General features: G+C 43.0%; 1 protein-coding gene across 5 annotated transcripts; it reads right to left on the bottom strand.

Annotated features, from left to right (window-relative positions):
• Positions 1-1,353: 1,353 nt before the first annotated feature.
• LOC137589083 (protein PHTF2-like) lies at positions 1,354-24,598 on the bottom strand. Of its 5 annotated transcripts, XM_068306543.1 has the most exons (22): positions 24,451-24,596; positions 20,638-20,686; positions 15,018-15,098; positions 10,817-10,873; positions 10,554-10,565; positions 8,528-8,597; positions 8,192-8,350; positions 7,877-8,042; positions 6,597-6,758; positions 5,789-6,017; positions 5,549-5,695; positions 5,315-5,471; positions 5,161-5,231; positions 4,942-5,070; positions 4,771-4,856; positions 4,497-4,689; positions 4,283-4,414; positions 4,069-4,155; positions 3,810-3,965; positions 3,625-3,720; positions 3,402-3,527; positions 1,354-3,328 (listed from the first exon to the last, which is right to left on the bottom strand). In XM_068306543.1, exons 3-22 carry the CDS (start codon positions 15,060-15,062, stop codon positions 3,308-3,310), a joined length of 2,301 nt encoding a protein of 766 aa, XP_068162644.1. In that variant the 5' UTR covers positions 15,063-15,098; positions 20,638-20,686; positions 24,451-24,596; the 3' UTR covers positions 1,354-3,307. The 5 variants fall into 5 exon arrangements, with proteins under 5 accessions (XP_068162644.1, XP_068162643.1, XP_068162647.1 ...); XM_068306542.1 differs by having other exon boundaries at positions 1,354-3,527; positions 24,451-24,597; XM_068306546.1 differs by lacking the exon at positions 10,554-10,565 and having other exon boundaries at positions 24,451-24,595.
• Between the last annotated feature and the right edge of the window lie 187 nt (positions 24,599-24,785).

Below are 24,785 nucleotides of genomic sequence, written 5' to 3'. Positions count from 1 at the left end.
AGTTCATCATTTGTTAGAGGATGCCTGCTATGTTCTATAACCGCCAGACGGTGGCAGCAAAGCACAACAGTATGGAGTTAGGTTGAGCTGGCTGTGATTTATTAATAATCACAATCAACATTGACTGAATGATTATTGTGTGTGTATGATGTTATTGTAATTAAACACAATCCACTATACGATCACTGTGGGCCACCTACAGCAGAGAGAAGCTGTCATGCTGTGATGTCGTTGAAGCCCGTGTCCCGTCCAACACTCAGTTTATTCTTGTGTGTGGTTGATTGTTCTCAGGAATAAATACACAACTGATCCATCCACCTCGACTCCTGAGCCATTCCTTATCCAACCCGCAGAGAGGGTGGTCACACATATATTATAATAAAAGTCGGAATTCCAACTTTAATCTGAGAACTAACTTGTTCGCCATCATTATTTTTATGCGTATGTTTGTACATTAATATCATACATTTGTTTCATAAACGTTTGTGTTTTCATACGCCTGGGTCAACTTGGGGTTCTTGTGAATTTTTATTTAAAAACAATGGTTTTTCCGCTGTCAAAGCTTTAAGCCGATTCCTCTTCTTGGACACAATTTCCCCAGCTTTGGCGAAACCCCCCTCAGGGCACAGAGGACGATTTGCCAGGAGGAACCAGTTTGAATAGGAGCTTCTGTGATCTACCCAATAACTCACAGGATCCGAGGATCTTCCAAGAAAACATACTACAAAAAGTATTTGGTAAATGGATGAAAACAAATAAACCTATCCAGCTATATTCTATTATTTGCCTACCTTGAGAAGATGCAGCTGGTTCTGGCTGAGCTTCAGTTGAAGCCGGCGGCTCCGCTCCTCGGGGTAAAACGCGCAAAAACGCCGCACAGTCGGATTTCAAGTGACGCACAACCGGCTCGGCATTTGCAGGGATCTGGGAACCGACTTAAACCTGGGACAGATATTTTTTATAGAGAGCAAATTATTTTATTTTATATTAAGTTTAAATTTATTTATTGTGAAATAATTTTCCTGTCTATTTTTATTTCTATTCATGTTCAAATGTCGGTATTTCAATAAAGTTTTTTTTAAAAACTCTGTCACTTAATCTGTTTATCGCTGAACCATGACGTCTCTCCTCTAGAGAATCTATTAGCTGGTTGTTTTGAATTACCATTTCCATATAACTTATTATTAAATTGTGGGATGACGAGAATTTCCTAATTAAGTTGAATAAAACATTTAAATCAGAAAAAACAACACAAAGAATTGGTGAGTCAACAGAATTTTATTTTTCTTATAAAAATGCAGACCTGGTGGACAGACCAAAAAAAATAATCTAAATATTCAGACTCTTTGAAAACAGAATCACGACTGAGAGTCTTCATCTAGATCACCTTCAAACTTCTTTCCTTAGAAATAAAATCCTCGCCTTCACAGATGAACGAAGAAAAAAAAAAAACAAGGAAACAAAAATACAAAACGTGTTGAAGGTAAAGACGCAGGTCTTAAAGCGTGACTCTGAAAAATACATTCTTTTTTTTTTTTTTAAATCCCCAGCTGACAAACAAAAACAAGACAGAAAAATAAGCACTTTGGTCTTCCTCCTCGAACACACCGAAGATGATTATGCTAGCATGTTTGCGAACGGCGTTAGCCTCACTTAGCAAGAGGTGCTAACGCGTGAACCGACACTGAGGACACTTCCGGTCACCATGATACCTTCACGTACCATGGAAGGATTTGACTCCGGGGAGAGGAGTGAATTGTCAAACATGTAACGGAGCCAAGCAGGCGAGGTACAAAAGAAATATATGGACATTGAAACATGACGTAACTTCTTTTTTTTAACCATTTGAATCTGTTTTTTTTTTTTTTTAAAGTGCATGTCTTCATCTGCGCTCAGGTGTTCTGACGGGGTCAGAGGCCCGGATGAACGAATCAAGAAGACGGTCGGTGACGGGTTTTTTTGTTTGTTTTTTAATTCAGGAGCTTGAAGATAATCAGGATGTCGCTTCGACTGGAGTTACATTCAGAATATTTAACTGCTAACCAACCAGGAAATACCAGCTCTTGATTTTCCCACTTTTTTTTTTTTTTAAATCAGATGAGCTCAAATATTCAGGATGGAACAATCAGAGCTGGAATTTCCTGCATCCACTCCGCCTCAAGTCACTATTTTCTCTACACTAAACACTTCTAGTTTGGGTTATAGGAGGCGGTAGAGAAATATTTAGGACATTTTTGAATGAATACGAGTATAAAAATGTTGCATTCACGGCCGTGTGAAACTTTCTGCAGCGACCAATCAACGTTTTACATGCGGGGCGAATAAACACCTGAACGCAACGCCCTGACCCAGAGAGAACATGCCTCTGATTGACTGCAAATACTGTCAACCCCACCGATATGGGTCAAAAAACAAACAAACAAACAAAAAGGTTATTTCACTCTATGTATACATAATCTGTATTTTCTGAGGAATCAATGATTGTTTCACTAAATCGATGATGTCACCTGATATTTTTCTTCCCTCCAGGTCAAACATTTTAGCAGGTAAGTCAGTGATCAGCATCTTTTAACGGATGATATGAGGTAAATCAGTTCTGCGTAACTGCAATGTTGACTAAAATAAGAGAATTTTGTAAATTTACAAATTTACCATTAATCTATTCGTGCTTTTTTCTGCAACTCGCCACAGCTGAGATGTTTATCACCTTAACTGTAGTTTTAAGGGTTTACATGCATATACATATGTGTATAAAAAACAACAACTTTGTTCTCAGAATAAACATAGGACTAACGTGTGAATAATTAAAAATGGGCTCGAATGATGTAACAGTTTGAAACTTGTCCGACTTATAAATACAAATGTCATTTTACGCAAACAAAACACAAAACATAAAAATATAACAGATTTCTTTTGTTTTGCCCCATCGGCTTCTCAACACTGCCTTCAATTTTGTGAGTGAAAACTGAACCATTGAAAAAAAAAAAAAAATGCATCCGAGAACTTAAACCAATGACTTTAAACAAAATAAGTTATACTTATAATACTAACACTTGCTCTTGTCAGGTAAAATAGCTTCAGTTTGTGTCGTAGAACACAAAGTTAAACAAACTAAAATTCAAATAAAACCCTAAGTAAAAACACTGAGTGGGTAAATAAATAGTTTGTGAATTGCACAAAGTGGGAACGTTGAAGGTCAAAGCACTCTGATATGTGGAGGCTGACGCTCAGCCTGTGAGTCGGTCGACCGTTAAACCGATCGGTCCGCCGGTGACAACGATGGTCGACGACGACGCTTCCTTCACTGTCATGATTTGATCTTCCACAGCTGTGAACAGGAATTTGGAGATGAATTAGCAAAACATCTGTCAAGTGTGAAACCAACCGAGTCGCACGCTTACCTTCAGGTTAAATCCTAACAGGTCGGATATGACGCCCGACACGGCAGACAGGATGACCACCTGGGTGATGTTGTAGAGCAGAGGGTTCATCGTCAGGCCGTACAGCCGGAAAGGAGTGTCCAACTCCTGGAAGATGGGAGGAAAGAGGGTTAAACCGAGAACCGGAGGCCAGAGAATCCAGACTGGTGATCATCAGAGCTGCACATCGAGCGGGCGGCGACACCTTGAGTAGTTTGGTCGCCAGTTTTAAGACGTTGTTGACCAGCGTCAGTTCCTCCTTCTTGTTTGGCTTCTTCTCCATCTTCAGATAGAGGTTGATCTGTGAAACGCACACACGGAGGGTCAGCGAGGGAGTTTCCTTGTTAAGTGTGTTGCTGTCTGCACACATACACACACACACACACACACCTGTTCCGTCAGCAGGATGGAGGTGTTGCTGTACTTCTTGCTGGTTTCTGAGCCCAGGGTGACGAACCTGAGGAGGAACAGCGACAGGCTGGAGCACCAGATCACCAGCTCCCAGTTATAGTGACAGTCCAGGAAGGTCTCGTGGACGTGCAGCAGCTGGAGGAAGAAGAGGAGAAGGAGGAGGAGACGCATGTTCATTAATTGATCAGTTGATTGAATCAATGGCGGAGGCCATGACGCTCCGACTCGCGGTCGCTACCTGGGCGCAGCAGATGAAGACGACGGACAGAGTGAGCAGGAAGGCAGACGACACGATGACATCCACAGAACGCTGAGGACCCCGTCTCTGCAAACACAGTCACACATGTTGTTACTCAATCAGCTCCGAAATTAACAATCCATTCATTTATAGAAGCGTTAGGAAACTGTAGGTCACAGCTGCGTGTGAGTGGGCGTCGCTATCGGAGACGCACCTTGAGGTAGGAGCGAAGCGACAGCCACATCTTGATGTTCTGCACTTTCTTCAGTCTGAAATGAGGAACTTCAGACTTTCTGGCTCTTCGGACTGAAGTCAGGTGACCGAACAGTTTGGCAAACAGCAACCTCTGAAACATCAGCAGGAAAACCACGTGAATTTAACCAGAACCAAAAGCCCCACAAAGATCGACGAAAGCTTGTGATCCTGACCTGTTTGTACGTCCTCTCTGCCACGCTGAGCAGGAAGAAGAAGAGCCATATAAGGCAAACGCGCACCAGGAAGCTGAGCGTCACCATGGTGATGACCAAGGCGTCCGATCCGGACCCGCCTCCGAGCACCACAGAGAGCAGCTCATTGGCCGACAGCGTGGTCACCTGATCCAAGTCGCAGTACTGAGCCAGCCTGGAGGTCAAACCGCAAACATTCCCATTCATTTTTTTAAACTTTACGCATTTTCATGCGATGATGTCTGACGTTTCCTACCTGTACGCGAAAGGAGTGAGGCCGAGTGTCACCGAGATGAGATTCCCAAACACCTGGTAGCCGATACCAGGAGTGTAAAGATTCACCTGCGCAGGGAAGAGGACGACATTGTTAGTTCAAACATCTTCGTTGCACAGCGGCGAGCGGGAGAGACGCCCTTCAGCGACTCACTTTGTTCATGATCATGCCGCTGATCTCCAGGACGGACATGTCTGCCTTCTTACACTCGTTTCCCTCCCAAACGATGGCGCTCACCCGCTCCAGCCCGGGGTTGGCGCTGTGCAGCCAGGGGAGGTGACCCTAAGTGGGGGAGGAGTTAGTTCTCCACTCCTCAATGGAAATAAAGTTGAATTTTTTATTTACGGTTCCTCTAAAATCAGCTTCACAGACCTGATGGAAAGGGTCATCTCTGTACTCTTTCTTGGCGGGAGGACACACGGGGGTCGCTCCTCCTTCTCCCTCTGCAAACAGGAGGGGTCATGGTGTTAGTTTTGTGATGAAAACCCACCCGCGGTCCGATCGGGTTGTCGTCTCGTCTCCTCACCCGTCTCGGAGGTGCAGGACGACCGGCACTCGGCGCAGTGCAGGAAGTCTTCCCACATCAAGTCCTCCGTCTCTGACTCGTGGCGTGTGCTCTCTGAGTCGTGGGTCCTCAGGCTGGAGCACCGGGAGCTGCAGCTGGTGCCCGACTTGGAGACGTCCTGACAGACAAAAGGGGGAGGGGTCGTTACCTTCCCTGGTCTACCTTCCTCTGGCGTTAATCTGAGCGCGCCGTTACCTCCACTCCGTAGTGTTTCTTGTAATGGTGTGAGCTCTTGCGGTTTCTGAGCAAACAGTCATTGTTCATTCTCTCTACCCCCCTGCGGAGGGCGCTGTAGGACGCATCGGGGTCCTCTTCACTGGACGCCTCATCAGACGCCGGCTCCTAAGGAAACGAAACGCATCAGATAAACCCCCGAGGGACACTTTTGTGTGCTGAAATCAATCAATAACTTCTATCTATGGTGTGATTGATCACCTTACTGCCACCGGCCATCATCAGGCCCAAGCCGCGGGGCGTGTGAGTGTGTATTGGCCTGAGGTGGGAGGTCCAGCACGCCTCGTCGGCCCTGTTCAGTGAATCAAATCGCTGCTCGTGGAGCTGGAGCCCCTCCTCGCTGCTGCGATTGGTCACCCGGCCGTCCAGCGACACATAACCATTGTCGGTCTCTGTCGACTTGTCGATGGACAGCTTGGACTTCTTAGACCTGGGGGAGGAGGAGGAGGAAGAAGAGGAGGGGGAAAAAACAGGAAAAGGGAAGTAGATCGATAGACAGACGTATACGTGGAGACAGATTAAAAACAAGGCAATACCAAACATGCTGTTAGACCAACAGGACACGTTAATATCAAGAAGCTGCCGTTTGTGTTACAATAAAATCCCGATTACATTTACTTTTAAAATTTAGCCTTGATTTGATTTATTGGCAGTTCTTATTTTCCAACCAAGAACCTCGTCTCACATTGCTGAAATCATGCAAATCACAATCAGCTGCAAAATCCCTGAAATCAGGCGACAGAAATGGATTCTATCGCTCTGCATCAACAGCCGAGCTTTAAGTTTCCCTCCATCACCATGAGAAGAAGGGATGTTGCAGCTGAAGAAGCTCATGTTAGATCTCAGGAGAGGCTGGGTTTCAGTTTCAAATTCAACTTAATGATGAAAATCTAGATTGGGACGGTAAATATTTTTAGTTTTGTCACCCGAATCGGGTTCGTCTCCCTGAAATCCAGCCTCGTCTTTGTACGTCATCTCGTTTGAGGAAGATGAGAAATGAAATACACACCCAGCTTTACAGATATCATGCCAGAAATCTTGGAAGAGAGTGCCCAGGCTGTATGTAGTGCTGGCTGAGTGGGAGTGTGGCGCCCCCTCCTGTGTGTTATCGGTAGTGCTAGACCCGTCGCCTTCCCTATGCACCTCCATCTGAGATGCTTTCCTCAACTTCCTTAATGTGGAAAAGAATAAAAGGATGGAGAGAGACTTAGAGAGCCGACCTGGAGACTAGGAAAGACCTGGAAATACAGCCGAGTGTCCAACGATCACCTGGCTGCATGTCCTCCATTTTTTAAAAAAATGCTCAATTTAAATGACACAAAATGAGACAAAGAAACTGTATAAAAAACATCATTTATGTTGTGATTTTGCTAAAGTAGTTTTTCAAATTAAAAAAAAAAATTAAAACGGCTTCACAATTTCACATAAAATTAATGGATTTAAAGAATTCATAGAATTTATAAGTGGTATATAAGTATATGGAATAAAATGGTAAAAAATAAATAAAGGCAATTAGTTGAGAGTTAAATTGGAAAAAATATCAGAGATTAAGACGTAATAATTATCCCATTTCAACCTATATCAAGTACATCTGCAGAACTGCTCCATAAACATTTGGTTCATTTAAAAAAAATCAAGATATATAACTGAATGTGAACTAAATGTGACTGAATTTGAAATAAAACGCATAAACTTTTGAAATTTCTTGGGACAGATTCCTCTTTCTTTTTTTTAGAGAAACTCAAACAGCGGTGAAAGAGAATCCAGGCTGACCATGAAGTGAGTGAAAACCTTAACCTCACCACCCCAAAAAAAAAAAAAACAACCCTCCCAGAACCCTCTCCAAATCTGTGGCATGGTCCAATTTTCTTCCTTAGAGTCTGAAAATTGTCGACATCAATTTGAGCCTCCAGACTTAAAATCAGCAGACAGCAAATCACAAACTGAAAGTCTAAAAACTACGAAGACACAGCAGGTGAAGCAGCGCTGTTTACTTTCAAAGAGAATCCATTAAAAGTAGTGATATTAGATTTATCGTGGAGACGCGTCCTTAAACCTGTTTATCCATCATTTGAATAGTCTGAAACACGATTCAAGTTGATCATCTAGACAAGATGTTCCAGAGTTAAACCCGACAAACGTCTGATGATGGACTTTATCTCCAGGATAAAAACACTTTTATAAGTTTTTGTTTTTTAGTGAAAGAAGCTGCCTGAAAACATGGAAAGCAAAGAGCAAATTCAATCCAGCTCCAAGAGACACGTCGATTCGTCCTCTCTCCTCTCTCACCTGCGTCTCTTCCCCCCGCTGCTGGAGGCCGGCTTCGGCGTGCGGGTGGACACGATCTGGCAGTGGACGGTGCCCAGCAGCAGCATGAGCCAGATGGCTCCAAACACTTCGGTGGCCGGTATCCCATGAGGCTGAGGGATGATGACGTAAAGGACCGCTGCCGCCACTAAGAGATAGAAACCATTCAGCTTTTACTACAATATCACTATCATCTAAGAAACGATTTAGACCTGATGGAGAACCCATAAACCCTCAAACATTGTGCGTTAAACACAGTTTTGCTAGAGTCGCGCTAACGCTGACCCTTCTGCTCACCTTGCAGCAGGTAGAGAGCGAGCAGCAAGAGAAAAATGGCTCTGGAGGTGACCTGGATCCACCATCGGCAGAAGAAGGGGAAGAAGACTACTCTAACGATGCCCTTCCTGGTCAGCGACGTCCACGGACTCTCTGGTTTGGCCTTGGCAAACGCTGAACCTGCAAGGGAGGAAAGGAAACACTCATTCAGTAAACCTGGAGCTTTTTTGTGTACACGTCTTCCTCTGGCTTCCCTAGTTCACCCTCCTCCTCCTCATCCAGAATCATTATATTTCCATTGAGAGAAGAACAAGCGAGGGCTAACGGTGACAGCGAGTGAAGCTAGTTTGTCCTTACCTCTAACCAAGTCCACGTCGATGAGGTCCGGTTTGACGTGTCCGGTCTTCTTCGGCTTGTTCCTCAAGCCCTGGAGGGCGAGATCAGAAACCCCGAGTCAGCGCCACAGACGTTATAGGAACATTTTCACACTCACACATCAACGGGAGGATTCTCGTGCACCTTGGTGAACACACACCGTGCTTTCAGGCTCACACAGCTACAAGCTGCGGGAATTTAAATTTATGTTTAAAAAAAATCGTTCAAGAATTCAGCAAAAAACGTCTCTGAATGCTTTAAAAGCAGCTGCTTCGTTTCACGGCGGTCTTCCATGAGGCAGTTCACGACCCCGGGAATAACACTTCCATGTGGTGCCTGGTCACTTCCTCTTACTGCACAGTGTGTGTGTGTGTGTGTGTGTGTGTGTGTGTGTGTGTGTGTGTGTGTGTGTGTGTGTCGGCTCTGCCAGCTGTGACAACAAACTGCACCAAAACTTTAGCGACCTTGAATCATAAAATTCACACTAACATGTACGAGGAATGGTAAATATGAACATTTAAGAGCTGTGTGTGTGTGTGTGTGTGTGTGTGTGTGTGTGTGTGTGTGTGTGTGTGTGTGTGAGAAAGAGATTAAATACAACAGTCTGAGTTACTATGGTGAGCAGCTTGACAATCACTGGGCAAACACACATGTGATCAGAGTGCAGTTAGCATATGAGCAGCTAACACACACAGATAATGAGTCACGTCATTAAATATTATTTTGTGATTTCTTGGACTTTTTTGTTGACATTCAGTTAAAGTAAAGAATAAAGTTACATTTCTGGAGCTCCAAAGCGATCACATTTCAACAACAATGATCTGGTTACTGGTAATATTTACACACAGGTTCTGCTATCAGTCTGTGTTCTGATAGAGGCTTGATGGAGGCCCTTATCTTCAAATAAATCACCAACCAATCACCCAATACACCCAGAGCAAGTGTGTGTGTGTGTGTGTGTGTGTGTGTGTGTGCGCAGACTGATAGCTTCCTCTTAGGAGTAGATTTACCGTAGCAGTGAGTCCTCTATAATCTATCCATATACTTCTATCTTTATGGACTACCCTTACGATGTTGCCGTGACAACCGACCGGTCTGACCCGTAGGAACTGAAAACATCCGTGTGATTGATTAGCATAATGTCTGCATCTAGAGAATTGATCACATAAAGGAACGGCTGCCACTTCTTTAAAACAAAGCACACATCAAAAACAGGATTTCTGCACGATTTACAGACGAGCCGACTTCCTCTGGATCCACGAGAACTATTGTCGGAATTTTTATGAGTCTGTAAACAATATAATTTAAGCATAAGAAGGGGGTCGGGGCGGGGGGGGGCATCTTATACACATTATATTCCAAGGTAAACTCTTCCTCGCCTACAAACTCTGGAAAACAGATTAGTTTACAGATGAAGCGCCAAGGTTGCATTATGTGTGTGTGTGTGTGTGTGTGTGTGTGTGTGTGTGTGGACTTTGAGCTCATTAAAGACTCCTCACCGTTTACGGGACAGGAATGAAGATAAAAGATAAATGCGAGCTGGCATTAAAATTGGGAGGAAGAGGAGAGACCTTGAACGTCGCTCCAGACACAGTCGATTAACGTCAATGTCACTGAAGGCAGCATCAGAGGTGTGCCCCCCTCCCTGAATTGATCACGTCTACTCCCCCCCCATAAACATTTGTTTAGTCTGAATCTCTCAATCACGATGGCCTTCAACGTGTTGTTTTGACCACGCGCTCTGATCACATGACTCTCGCTAATCCAGCTGTGTGTTCACACATCATCTACTAGTATTTGTTTTTTTTGGGGGGGTGTTCTTCCTGCAGCCAATCACAAAGCAGTGTTGCTACAGCGTGGGGTTAATATACACACCGGGATCTGACACGGCAACTAGACTGAGCCATCAAACCAACCAATCACAGCCTAGCAGGCTACAGCGTGGGTGAGAGGCGTGCACTGTGGGACAACAAGAGGGACGCCCACCCCCCCTCTGCTGTGTACTCACCAGAGAAATAAACTGTAGAGAGAAGGAGGAAAAGATGCATGAAGAAGAAGGGATGAGATGGAGAGAGGAAAGACAGGCAGGTGATGCCCAGCCATGAGGGCAGAAAACAAAGGGTTAAAAAAAAATAACACTGGACAGTAACAGAAAACTGAATGAAAAGGGGGAAAAAGGGGGGGGGGGTGAAAAGCAAACATGAATCCGCATAAATAAAGAAGGAGAAACAAACAAACAAGGGTGTGTTGGGTAAATAAAAACAAACTCACCTTTATTTCTCGCTGCTCCACTGATTTCTCCCATATCTGCTGATCATAGGCGCCAATCTAGAAAAACACACAGAGGAAGGATGAATGGATGAGTCTGTAGAGACGAGACGGACCAATCAGAGCGCGAGTTCCTCAATGCACTGCGGATGTTTCCTCAACAGGAAGTCGATCAGGAAGACTATCGATCCAGAGCAATAAAGGTTCATCTAGACACCATGAAACCTTTCAGCTCATCTAATATTAATAGCATGATGATGATGATGATGCTGGACAGATCAATGTTCTTCCTGGAAGGGTTGTTGTTGTTGTCGGTGTTTTGTTTTTTTCTTTTAACCACTAAGTCTACTTTTTTTTAAAATTTTATTTGTCGTTCAGAACCAGTGAAACTGGTCCAAAGGGACGACGGTTTAAAAAAAGCCCCGGGCAGCAAGATCCAGCAGTCCAGCCAGTATTTAGAATTGTCACACATGCATGTGAGAGGGGTGGGGGTGGGGTGGGGGGGTTGACTCTAGACATATGAATACAACCAACCGGTAGCTGTTACTGCAATCGATAGGTGTGTGTGTGTGTGTGTGTGTGTGTGTGTGTGTGTGGGAAGGACTGATCCATGTGAATGAAACACATTTGTACTTTGTCCAGCCGTCTGACCTGGAAACACAAAAACAAACGCACAAAACAAGCGCACCCCGAGGTCAGGGCGCAGCAGCCTCACCCCGGCGGAGCGGCCAGTGCGTTCCTTCTGATAACACCCAGATCGGACCATTAAAAGTGAAGGTCGGGACACAGGTGACAGGTGCTCTCTGACACGAGTTGACAGCTAATTTTCTCCCTCAGTTCACCTATTAAATACACACACACGCAGATTATAGAGAATGTTCAGCGTGTGTGCAGAGGTCAGCCAGAGGTCAAGCGGGCCTAGAACACAGAGAAACAGCGTAGAAACAGGTGTAATTTTCACACACACTTATCTCTTGTTGCATCGTGGAGTAATGAGGAAACTGAGATCTGACAACGCCACTAATCCGCTAATCCCTGAAGGCTCACACACATCCTCGTATCGCTATCTCTGCATCTGATCGCCTCCTCCTCAATACAAATTAGCTGAAGTGGAATAAACCATCATATCTTCTCTACCCGCCTCTTTTTTTTTACCTTCCCTCCGTCTTAAAAAAATCAGGAATCACAACTTTCATTCATCGGACCAACGGAGCGCAGAAGGAGCACCAGAACGGAAGACGGGTGACAAAACATACCGCAATGGCAGTGCTGGGGTCACCATGACAACAGATGGAGGGATGAGGGAAAGCGATACACAGGATGTGTGTGTGTGTGTGTGAGAGAGACAAAGTTACATAATGCTTGCCTCTGCAATGGAAGGGGTGACAGACATAGATTCTGATCTGAGGTGGGGTAGAGGGTGAGGTGTGTGTGTGTGTGTGTGTGTGTGTGTGTGTGTGTGTGTGTGTTTGTGTGTATGTGTAACACACTAACACACTTATCAGTTGAATAATCAATTAATCGTCTACTATTTACAGCTCCCAATCAGCTGGTTTTACAGAACATCTGATCATAATCACGACTTTCTGCAACTCACAATTATTTTATTAACGATAAATATGCAAACTCAGTACAGTAGACAAAGAGTTTGGGATAAACTTATTTTATTTTCTAATGAAGTGCTTAAACTGTCTAATTCAGTTTGTGCAAACAGCTCATAAATAAAATCAATTCTCAATAAACCTGATGTCAGTAAACACAGTTTTATCTCCTATAAACAGTCGCTAACTCTGCATTAAAATCTCCAGAGATCCCACCGACACATATAAAAGCTGGTAAACATTAGTTTTGTTTTGTTTTTTTAAGGATTAAACATCTAACATTAACAACACGCTACAAACACCTGGAAATCAGCTTTACACTTAGTAACACGGAACAGAACGTGTCAGCCGTTTAAAAAAAAGGAAGTCTGTCTGGAGCTGAGGCATTTATAGATTGGAAGGCTTCTCCATGATGTTACTGGTTTGGTGGTGGTGGGGGTTGGGGGCATCACAAACACAGCAGAGTCTATTTGAAGGGAGACACCACACATCCACAAATACACGGACTGTTAAAGCCTCAAGTCTGCAAAGGCAAAGCTGTTTGTTGCATTCTAATACGATTCTTCTAAATGGCATTTCCACCATCCCTAGTTTCACACGTGCAAATCAAAAGTCAACAGAAAGCATTCGACAATCCATTCTCCTGGTATTCAGAGTTCATTTACGCTCGTGAAAGCATTTAAAAATAAATGTCTTTTCCAGTAATGGTGTCGTCTTCATTCAGGCTAATCCCCTGACAGTTCAGTTTTACGGGGCTCCGATTTCCACAGCGTGTTTGGAGGATTAACGCCAAAACAATCGCGCCCAACTTCTTAAATGTCACATATTGTGCACGACAAAAGCGTGTTTAATATCAAACCTGCAAAAACAGCCTGCGAAGTGTTTTACCATGTTGTTGCTGGGAGATGTGCTTTTTGGAACCAACTTTGGGCTTGTGAGAGTCCCATTAAAAACACCTAATATTCTCCAGCAGCTAATGTTAGTTTTTATCTGAGGATTTAGGCGTCTTCTTCACACCAAATCACACACTCCTGTCTAGCGAAACCAGAGAAAAGATAATGGCTCTAAATTATCACCTTTACCCTTCTGGACTCACAGGTTTGATGGTTGAAGTCATTCTAGGTGACTCAAACAGTACGTCGCTGACAGCCCTCCTTTATGTTACGACGAGACAGAACATCTCATCAGGGCTTAAAATGCCCTCAGGGAAGACTCACAGGCGTGATCTGCTCCTTAAAAAATGACTTCACTTATTCTTGACTCAGCGCCTGTCCTCACCGGTGAGCTTCTGCACAAACAAAGTCTAAAAAAACCACTGATTTATCTACAATCCAGTGTCTTCGAATAACGTCTGGAGTATTAAAACCTTTTTAGCGACAGCAGTTATTAAATTTAAGCTCATTTAAGAAGGAAAATAAGCAGTCAAAGCTGGGAAAACCTGCTATTTTCTACTAATAACTATGTTTCACATGCAGACTAAATTTATGTCTGCAGATGTGAGTCATCTGCAGCGAAACTGGGCTCCAGCTCATCGTGACGCCTTCATCTGTAGATCGGAGAGGGAGAAACGACACGATGGCGGGATGAAAGAGGAAAAAAGAAAGTGGCCCGATGTGGAAGAGATGAGCAGACAGACAGGTGGGTTCTGGGTGACAGACGGGTGGGTTTGTGAGGGGGTAGACGGCTGTAAGATGAGAAGTGCAGGTGGGGGGGGGAGCGGCGCTCCGGTCCAGTGGAGGATCCGATATCTGAGACCATGGAACAAGAAGACACACAACACCGGCCTGAAGCCCGAAGGCCCGGTTCTGCTGCTGCTGCTGACAGCACAGGAGGTCACTGCCAAAGTACTGTCATCAAAAACACTCCAGCTCTCAAATATCTGAAGTTTTTCTGACTTTATGTGTTCGATTTTGTTAAGCTGGACTGGATCAATGGAGGAGGATCAATATCTGCGTATAGATGAGTGCAGCCATGCAAAATACATCACTGAGTGGATTCAGGGACAACTCCATAGTTAGTTGCTTTACTACCATCTAGAAAACTTTTTACAGCTCCTTATAAATTATGGCTGCAGTTGTTTCAGGACAAAAAAATTAACTAAATGTGAATGCTTGTTTTATTATTTATCAATAATCCATAGCAGGAAATACAGGAATTGAATAAAAGCATTTTTGAATGATGCGAGGTTTGACTTTCAAGCTCTAAATCTGAATGTATTCATCCAATCGATGTAAGGTCACTTAGGATGTTTTAATGATACTCTACTCATTTTATTTATTCTATTCTTCCACAATTTAAGGGATTCCTTTGGTTTCACTTGTATGTGTACTCTTTCTATGTGAATCCTTTGGTGCAATTGACACGTTAACAGACTGCTTATTAAATTAAAAAAATAAACTGCACAGTCCACAGCTCAAGAAAGGGAATATTTGACTTCCAGAAGATGCAATGGTGTAATAAAATATGCAAGAACAAATGCAGCAAGCTTTTAAAATGTCTCTTGGATTATGAAACCTTTAGAGCAAACAAACTGCAAAAAATACAAACCAATGCAGAAATGATGACTTTAGCATTCAGCGTGCAAGAAGTGTAGGTCATCTTACCTTTTTCTGGTACCACACCACAGCATCTTTTACTTTGGAAGCCATTTACATTTCCGTTCTCCTGGCCTAGGGCATCTTAGACTGGAAACAGAGAGAGGAGAGACAGACAGCACTGTAAGGGACTGGTAATGATGGGAGAGAGGGAGGAGGAGGGAGGTCTATATACCTGGTGGAAAGGTGAAGTAGAGAGGGAGGGGACGGCATCAACAACACCCCAGACGTGTGGTGTGGAATACGCACCAGTGCTTGTGGTTATAAACCGAATTAATGTCTGAGGCATCACTAGCCCCACCTCTTTGGATAGTACGCAAACACAATTTCAGCATCTTACCCAATCGCACACGAAAAAAAATAAATTTGCACGTCGTCTCCCTGGAAACCCGTAAACAGAAACAAACACAGTGGAGGTGGGAAAGGGATTATTGCTACCAGCGGTGGTTGGAGCTGGTTATTCACGGTGAATCACATGAACACACTCAGAAGGGGCTTACAGAATGTACATCAAGCCCCACAGTCAGTGTGAAGGAGGATCTCCTGGTGATGGAGGCAATATGAGCTCTAAACGGGTTAATAAGTGCAGCCAGAGAGCAGACGGATGGAGGTTGAAGGAGGCTTGTGTCGGCCTTCCATTTTCTCTTAGTTTCAGGAAATAACAGTCAAATAAAATATCACAAAGTCACATTTTTTAGTTTCTGAAATAATGGTGCAAATTCCTGTCGACTTTCAACCTCTACCTTAAGAAAATGAGCCATCGTGGCTTAGCAAGCGAAGACTTGCCTCTGTCTGCAAGAAGGTCCAGCCCTGAAGCATTTCAAGTGAATTTTTCTCCCCACCCCAAAAAAAGGAAATATAGAAGCCATGTGCTGAGTCAATTGATGACTCTCTACAGTAAACGAACCGTTCATGAGTCACTCCACAGCTACTCTAACAGCAGTCAAGCCGCTAGTCTTCATACGTGCAATAAAGTCCACGCATCAAACAAAAGGGGAGGCGTTAATGCTCGAGTGTGTGCGGGTCAACGTCCTCGCGTTTAAAGCCAAGTGTGCAGAAAATGTGGGGAACAGGTTCTGTGCAAATCCGACAAGTCTGCTAGTAGCATTTAGCGACCCTCGTATATAAATATACAAACCGCTAGCTGACAAACTGCAAGGAAGTGGGCTTCACAGGACATCAAGGCCTCAGGCGTTTGTTAACGTTCTTTTTGTGTGTGTGTGTGTGTGTGTGTGTGTGTGTGTGTGCGTGCGATTTAGTTAGTGTGCATACTTTGGCCCAACATGGCAAGAGACATTTATAGCAACAGGAAGAAAGTCTACGATTACAAACATCACTCCTCCCTCCATCGTTCAAAGGCGAGTCGTTCTATTCCTGGCACACAGAATAAATCATGTAGTTGTCTTCTGCTCCAGACACAAATAAAGTTCGATTTAAATTTAGTAGAAGTGTATTAGAGTAGTTTGCTGGACATAATGTGTTTGCATGCGTGATTTGGGTTACAGTGTCAGTAAAGGGCACATCGATGCTCAGAGAAGCGGTGATGGAGATGAATAATGAATGGGTGAGTAAAAAATTGACTTGTGTAAAAAAAGCTAGAGGAAGACTTTCACTTCTTTTCTTTTTTGCTTTGCATGAAATTTTTTTAAAAAAGGTCAGCTTTTTAATCATTTCAAGTGAGCAAAGATCAATGACGTCATTCTAGGACACAAGACAAATTCTACAGATGCATAAACGTCCAAACTTATTCATATGGAATACAAATAAGAGGACTTTTGTACAAAAATAGTTTTAATTCCTTTATATGGGAAAACACAGATTAATTTTTGATGAGATGAATAATTCATAACAGGTTTGCGACTGTTTCCTCTTAAAGTTTATCTTCTCGAACAGAACAAAACCCACACAAACTGCAGTTGTAGATTTTCATCCTGTCTGTCTGCAATTTAAAACGTCTCACGACGTATTTTTGCTCTCGGCCCGACATCATCGTCCACCAACAGAAACGCATCGGTGTCCAATTACTGCAGGGCTTTTTTCTCGATTGTGCAACCACAAAACAAGAATGGTAAGCATGACAGAGATAATAGAGACAGACATTTAGCAAGAGAGAGACAACACCACCCGATCATTAGTGGTGTTTTTGACTTTCAGGGTCTCCTCATTCAGAGATAAGAAAAACAGGCATATTCTCCCTGTTAAAGACCCGAAAATCCCTCCATCACAGCAGAGAGACACACCAAAGAGACATTCTGCTCGCAGATGCGGTTTCATGGGATTAGCTGCAAACTGCTGGTTTGTTATTTATGGAAAACATAACAAGAACAAATAGACTCCCAAGTTCTTTCCTAACAAAACTTTTTTCCCCAAAACCACACATTCAGCGTTCATAAAATACGCCGTGGTTTGCTACAGGGTATTTAGGGAACAACGCCTATACACAAACACAGACACACATTTAGCGGTAGTCTTGAAACCAAAACAGGCATGTCTGCATTTTCCCATGAGCCCATGCTACATATATTTCTAATTGTCGTCACTCGGGTAAAGATTTTGCAGGAATCTCAGCATGACAAGGTTTCTTCACACGCACACACCCAGTGGAAAAGCCTCTGAAGAATTTTGCATCATATGTAAAAAAAAAATTCTTTTTTGCCTTCTGGCTGCAAAACGTCAGATAAAGACACGCAGACGCTTGCCAAGTATGTCGAACCAGAAGCCCATTTCGACTGACCCATTTCCAACGAAAGAGAGAAAGCATGCAGGATACAGAGTGTACTATGTAGGCCATACACGCTTGTTTCTGTGTCACATGTGTGCAGCATCAGTCGCCTGTGAGAACAGCTAAACCCCAAAAGGTCAAGGATTCCTGACCTCAGGGGGAAAAAACTTTATAACTTTGAGGCATTTCACAGCTAATACAAGCATATTTCAAAAATGTATTTATCTAAGAAGATCGTGTACTTCACACATAAACAAACACTTAATTCTAGATTAGAGAAATCCACATCTAAAATCAGCAATATTGCAAAAGACAGTTTTCCGTGGACATGAAGAGTCCGAGCTGAAAAACATGAACGCTGCCAAACAAACAGGATGACGTAAAAAGCAATTAAATAATGAGAAGAAAAAAAAAGTTTCTCTGGATGTAGGAGACTATTTAGAAGAAGTGGGGTCAAATGGAAATACTTCAGTACGGCCAATTTTTTACTGAAAGCACAGCACTTCAGCAAATATTGTTCAACTGCTGGTGATTTCCAGTAACCTCCATGCTGCCTTTGGATACGCTGGGAAAAAAACAACTAATTTTTGAGATGAATCCAAAGTTTGGCCATTTATGTGTTTTTCCACTGTCGACCGCTATTGTTAATGCTTCATGTGTGGTTCATTCTTGTCTGAAAAATCTCAGGTATTTCACAGTCCAGCTATTTATTGGATGAATGGGTGCTGTAGGGTGGGTGCTGTAGGTGTATTTTATGGAGATAAATTTGTTGTTTTAGGTAAAAACATAACCCAGTTTGTTAGAAATAATAAGAATTAAAGAAAAAGATTGGAATAAACATAATACATTAAAGAAAATCAACTCTTAACAACAACAGATTGGGTAACAGTAACTGTCCTTATGGTTCAATTTATGAATTAACAAATACAACACTGTAAGTGAGTCAAAAAAACACACAACAAATGCTGGTAGTCAGTAGAATCCAGAGCAGACTGAGTCATCCATCATGAATGCGTGTCTGTATTTGTGGCCTTACAGAAATTCTGCCAGCTCACGCCAAAATCAGACGAGGAAAGCGAGCGTTGAGAGTCAGGGTGTGGCGAGTGTGTTCAACGTCATTAGGAGTGTGTGTCTCATTTAAACGGGTCCGTGTGGCGATCATGTATTTGCTGTGATGATAATTATATGAGGCTTCCACCAACATTTTATGTAATTGGTCACACAACGTGCTCCCCTCTCTTCACTTCATTCCAAGTTAAGAACCTCATAACTTCATTAATCTTTTATATCCCCTCTCTTTTTTACTAGGGAAACAATTTCCCCAAAAAATTCAGGTTGTCACTGAGCTAAATTAATATTCTACAAGCTAAGACCAGGCTGTTTTCTTCATTAATTAGAATTAGCACTACTAACACACATTTATGATATATATTTGCTTTCTATTTGACCCAAAAACATCTAATAGTTAGCCGAGTTATTTTAAGGCAAATTTCACTTAATCCACGGTAATTATATGGCCTCAAAAAGGCATGGTGGTCAGGAAAGTTCAGTTGGAAACTGAACATGACGCAAAACTCCTCTGGCATCGATCTGTATCTAATTCCAAAATAGGACAGTAATTTAGGAGGATAGAAAGATTTGAACACACTGCTGATCTACTTCCCTCACGAGTCCAGTAACTCGTGATGTGTAACTGTAGCTGCTGCGTCCCTCTCCGGGTGCTCTCTATTTCATTAAGGGTGCAGGTTACAACCCTGAGCCGGGCTGGAGGGGGACACGTGTGTGCGTTTAAAGTAAGTTTGCGTGCGGTCGGACGCCTGTGGCGAAACAAGATGCGGCTCGGTTGATGCCGAGGGGTCGAAGGCGTCGGGTGGGATTCCGTTAGTGAGCGTGGAACCAGAGGGGTGACGGCGGGACAGGGATCGTGTTTTCTGTCACGTAAGGTGAATCCCTGACGTCTCAGGTCGCATCACAAGATGCTACGCTTGACCTACAATCGATTGTACAGCGACAAACCCTACAGAAATTACTTATTTTTTATTGCGGAGACTGATAAGACAACATACATAAAACGGTTCATTCAATCAAGATGATCTTGGCAGTGAAATTTAGTGCTATTCTATGATCGAAAGGCAGGGAAGGAAAAAATCCTAGCCGCAACTTCAAAATCGGCAATTTTGAGAAAACTCAACAGTGTGGAAGGGCTAAAACTGCATGAGAGAAAACCGTAAATTCAAAACAAACTCAGGCTGTAATCATCTGTCAAGAGGAAGACAAAATGACCTTTATCATTATGTAATGAACAATAAAACCTGAAGTGCACTTTGTCTTTACTCGAACAATAAACATTCCCTTTCCTCTGTGATTTGGCTCCCAGCATTAATATTCCATTGTAGCCTGAGGTGAGGAGTTCTATATAAAATGTCCATCAAGAATCTTTCTGTGGAGCTGCTGTGAGGACAAGAGTCTATTCTGAACTCATCATCTCACATTTGAGTCCAATATTAGTTTTCATTTTTTTATTGAACGTGTGAAAACAGACAAATTATCTTTAAGAAGATGAAGAATATTTGCTGTAGGAGTTTGTTGGACAGGAAACCATCGGCCACAGACGAATCGCACAAATATAGACTACTGCTGACTGTAAAGCAGCTTCACTTCAGCACACACACACACACACACACACACACACACACACACACACACACACACACACACACACACACACACAAAAACCATGCAAGCGTTCTCTCCTCAGAGGGGAAGTCCGTCTTTTTTCACATTCTCCAAACATAATGAGCAGCTCTCATGAACTACTGTACTGCCTGTGCAAGGTCACTGGTGTGTGTGTGTGTGTGTGTGTGTGTGTGTGTGTGTGTGTGTGTGTGTGTATGTGTGGTGACTCACCTCTGGTCAGGTTCTTCAGACAACTGGCGTTTGGTCTTCACGGCTTAAACTGGAAAAGCAAAAGAGAGACAGAGGGTTAAGGTGGAGGCCTGGATGATCACGATTGAGACTGAAAGCAACAGCTCTGTGTGTGTGTGTGTGTGTGTGAGTGCACTCACGCTCTTATACAGTCAGCTGAAGTCTAATTTTAACATGGCTGCATGACACTACAGAAAATTACTGTATTAGTTATTAATATAAAATGATTAGTTATTAATGTAAATTTATTGTCTATTAATATAAAGTTACTAGATATATTCATATAAAGTCATAGTTGGTATATTCAAATTCAAATCCATTTCAAAAAACTTTATTTGTCCCCAAGGTGCAACTGAAAGCACATAAAGCAGGATTGGTATAAAAGTGCAAACATACAGAGTAAACACTAACAATAAGCATAAATAATTCAAAAAAACATAAAAACACTTTTTATGTTAAATAATAATTCCAGAACTAGTTAGTTAGGTAAAAACCTAGTTAGTTCAAAACTAACTAACTATATATGGTATAGATATGCTTTTTATATAGAACTTGTTAAATTTCGAGGAAACTCATCCAAGGCAAATCCATGACACTAAACTAAAATCTTTGCTCCAAACAAACAACAATATAAGCAAAAAGGTACTGAAAAAACAATACAGCCCCACTTCATTTTGCTGTTGTGCACAGAAAGCCTTACAAAAATAACACAGTATTTATCCCATGACCACACACACACACAGGACCACACGCTCCATGAATTATCACGAGGAATACAGGATCCCAGCGGCCAACTAGTTTGGAGTCAGGAGACCGGCCCTCATCTTCATAACCCCCCTCCCCCCCGAAGCATCTCCGCTCAGGCATGAACTCAGCCTCGCAGGTGTGAGTCACACACTCCGCTAAATGATTAGCAAGTCACGTGACAGCGGTGTTTCTCATATCAACAGCCAACAGATAAACCTGTCATAATGTCAAAACACATGGGCATTAGCATAAGAGGGTGAAGGCACAGCGTCCGATCTGAGACTGACATGTAGAGCTCCTAAAATGGAAAATCGATTTAATCCCACGAATGGGGACAAAAATATGTCTCAAGACCTGATTAGAGGTTCCAACAACTGTCAGGTGTTGCTGACACCATCCACTCCGTGCATGTGTCCCGGTGAGACGGTGTGTAAAAATGAAATCAGGAATCAGTGAATGATTATTCATCTTTGCGACAATCAAAGGATGATAGAGATAATTCATATTTGCTGTTTGAAAACAGCTGCAGAGCGAAACCCGTTGCTGACGTCCCGTCTCGTCTGAAACACCTCATTTGAAAAGCTTCAAAACTGGGACAGAAACGTCTCCTCCTAACAACATCATCCTTGTTATTAACACAACCTCTCATCTATGATGCCGTTAAAGCTCCTGGTGTGGCGCTTCAGCAGAAAGCCACTTGACCTTTCTCTGCAACCTCTCTACATTTCCGCGGCCGTCCCACAGGTGAATTACGCTGCTCTAACAACAGATGATGTGACAGTCTGCTGTGTGATGCAACGCCATTGCAGCTGATGATGTAACCAGCTACAGTGGGCAGATTAAAGCTGCACAAAAACACGCCGCATCCCTGGCGACCTCCTCAGAGAGGCAGACGACGTGAGGAAGAGAGGGAAAGAAAAGAAGGAAAGACAGATGGTGTCATGGAATATAAAAAGGAACACACTGGTCGGACGACAGGCAGCAGTCTGAGCCTGTGGACGCAACAATGACACACACACACGGCTTTCCCTTCAACCTCAGTTGACTTTTTCAACTGAATATGCAAATAAAAAGACACCACAAACAACTGACTGACCTCAAGTTCATTAACATTGCCAAAAAACCCGACAATAAATCAACGTCACACACGGCTTGCAAGGTATGTAGCCCCACTCCCAGTGTGCCTAGGTGTGTACTCGGAGAGTCCCGGGTGGCTGTGACACAACATCGGTCTTGTCTACATGCTGCACATAGCAACAGAGATTTTGCTGCTCATTTCCTGTCCGTGAGCATGTAACAAAAATATAAAAATACCTGCAAACAGCCACAGGTAGCTGAATATTGTTCAAGTGCCTTGCTAAAGGACACCTCCAAGGTTCTTTTTGTCACCTTGAAAAGCAGCAGCAGGTGACAACTCTGGCATCTCTGGCTGAGAGTTAAACCGTGAATGTCATGGACCGATTTAAATGTAAAATACAGATAGTTTTGTCATCACAAGGCAATTAGTTTTGTGAAAATAATAAAATACAGCCTTCCAGCTTACACAGCGCTGACACACGTGTCTCTCCACACACCTGACTGCCTGCAGGTGAATTAAAATTACATTGGATATAGTCAAAACAGTTTAATCTCACTGCTGCAGATAAAGATGATACTGCAGTTGGTCAGTTCTGCTGACGTCGGTGTTTTATAACAGGATTTATAACTCCAATAAAGCCAGATTTGTTCCTCTTGACCAGCCTGCACGGACTTTTACAAGGAATTCATATTTCATGTTGCTTTGAAAGGTTTATCCAGGCACTCCATGTTGGATATTAACGTTGTGGACTCTCGCAGGACTCTGCCAAAGTAGCGAGAAAGGCAAATTTATGGGTCACTTTAGGATTGCAATGGAAACTCGGGTTGAGCAATGACAGCATTAGTCTGACCATGGAAAAGACAGACTGGCTGGCTGGCAAAACCATGCTGGATAATCAGACGGCCTACCAAAGTGTGAGCTTGACCGTTTGCTAAAGTCTGTGATGGTTTCTGCTCAGGGGACATGATGGGCAGAGAAATCACACAATGTGATGAAAAACAATGGAATAGATTCATGTATTCTAGCTTCATTCAAAATAAAACTGAGTGTGGGTGCACAGAAAAGCTTTTTGAAGAGGCCACTTTAAGTTTCTGCACTATTTCCACTTCTGACACGGAGATTATTGGATGGATTATCAATAAAATTCTCTTTTTATTTTTAAATTAATTTTCTTTTCTTTTTTAAAAAAAACTTATGGTTCATTTTAAATTATGGTTACAAAGTTACAGATTTGATTTTGGATATAGCTAAATGGAAATAAAAGAGACTGACTCAGCTGGTAGAACATATAATCATGTAAATATATGTCAAGTCCATCTGTTAAGCAGGTTTTACCACTGAAATTTCTTTAGCCAAGGCAGTAAAAGCACCTAAATCCTGACAGAGGTTGTAGAGAGATGGGAAAACTCGTGGAAAAATGGGATTTCACTTGAAAATACTAATTATTTATTTGTTAAATAAATCAACACACTCCCTTTTGTAAAAAGTGTGATCAGCTGCATCAACAGATATATAAAGTGGAATGGTCAAGATGTTTGGAATAGGAAAAAAACCCAGATTAAATCCTAATATAATGACTTTATGGGGAGAAAGTAAAGGATGCAGTGTGTCCTCTTCTTCTATGGACGTTATTGTCACCTACGTCATTAATATTTCAGCCGTGAAGCTCACAGCGGGAAAATCGTTTAGCTGTTTTCACTCCATACAAGGACACGACCTGTGTAGCACTATAAACGAGTTAATGAGCAGCTAATTCTGAAGCTAGCCTCTCCTCCTCTACATTAGGGCAGTGTTTTCAGTCTTCACGGTTCACTTCACTTTCGTCTGTCCTCCTCCTCCTTCTCCTGCTAGCTCGCATCATGCTACATAGTTAGCTAAGCTGCCGGCGGCAGGCACAAAGAGCCCTCACAGCTGACCCTCAAATTCTTCACTTGCAGCTCCAACACGCCGCGCAAGCCCCTCAGTCCTACCTCCTTGACAGCGATGGCTGCTCCGGGTTCGCTTCACGCACTCAAATCCCGGGCGCTCAACACTGCGACCAGAGCCGTTCGGGAGTTAGACCAACCTGACGGGAGATGCTGAGCGTCTTGCCTCGGCGCTGTTTGAAGCAGAAGCTTTTCTGTCTCGCACTGTAAAAATACAACTTCGGCTCCGGCCCGTAAACCACCGCATAAACGCGCAGGTGTATTTTGGAACCAACGTTTTTGACGATGGCAACCGAATGGGATCCACGACTCACTCATATTCACAAAAAGTGGGGTTATGTAAAGGCGAAATGTCACCATTTGTTGTGGCTCCTCTTTAA

The sequence above is a fragment of the Antennarius striatus genome, chromosome 22 (genome assembly GCF_040054535.1).
Source record: "Antennarius striatus isolate MH-2024 chromosome 22, ASM4005453v1, whole genome shotgun sequence".
NCBI lineage: Eukaryota > Metazoa > Chordata > Actinopteri > Lophiiformes > Antennariidae > Antennarius > Antennarius striatus.
This window is presented reverse-complemented; position numbering and strand designations above follow the sequence as displayed.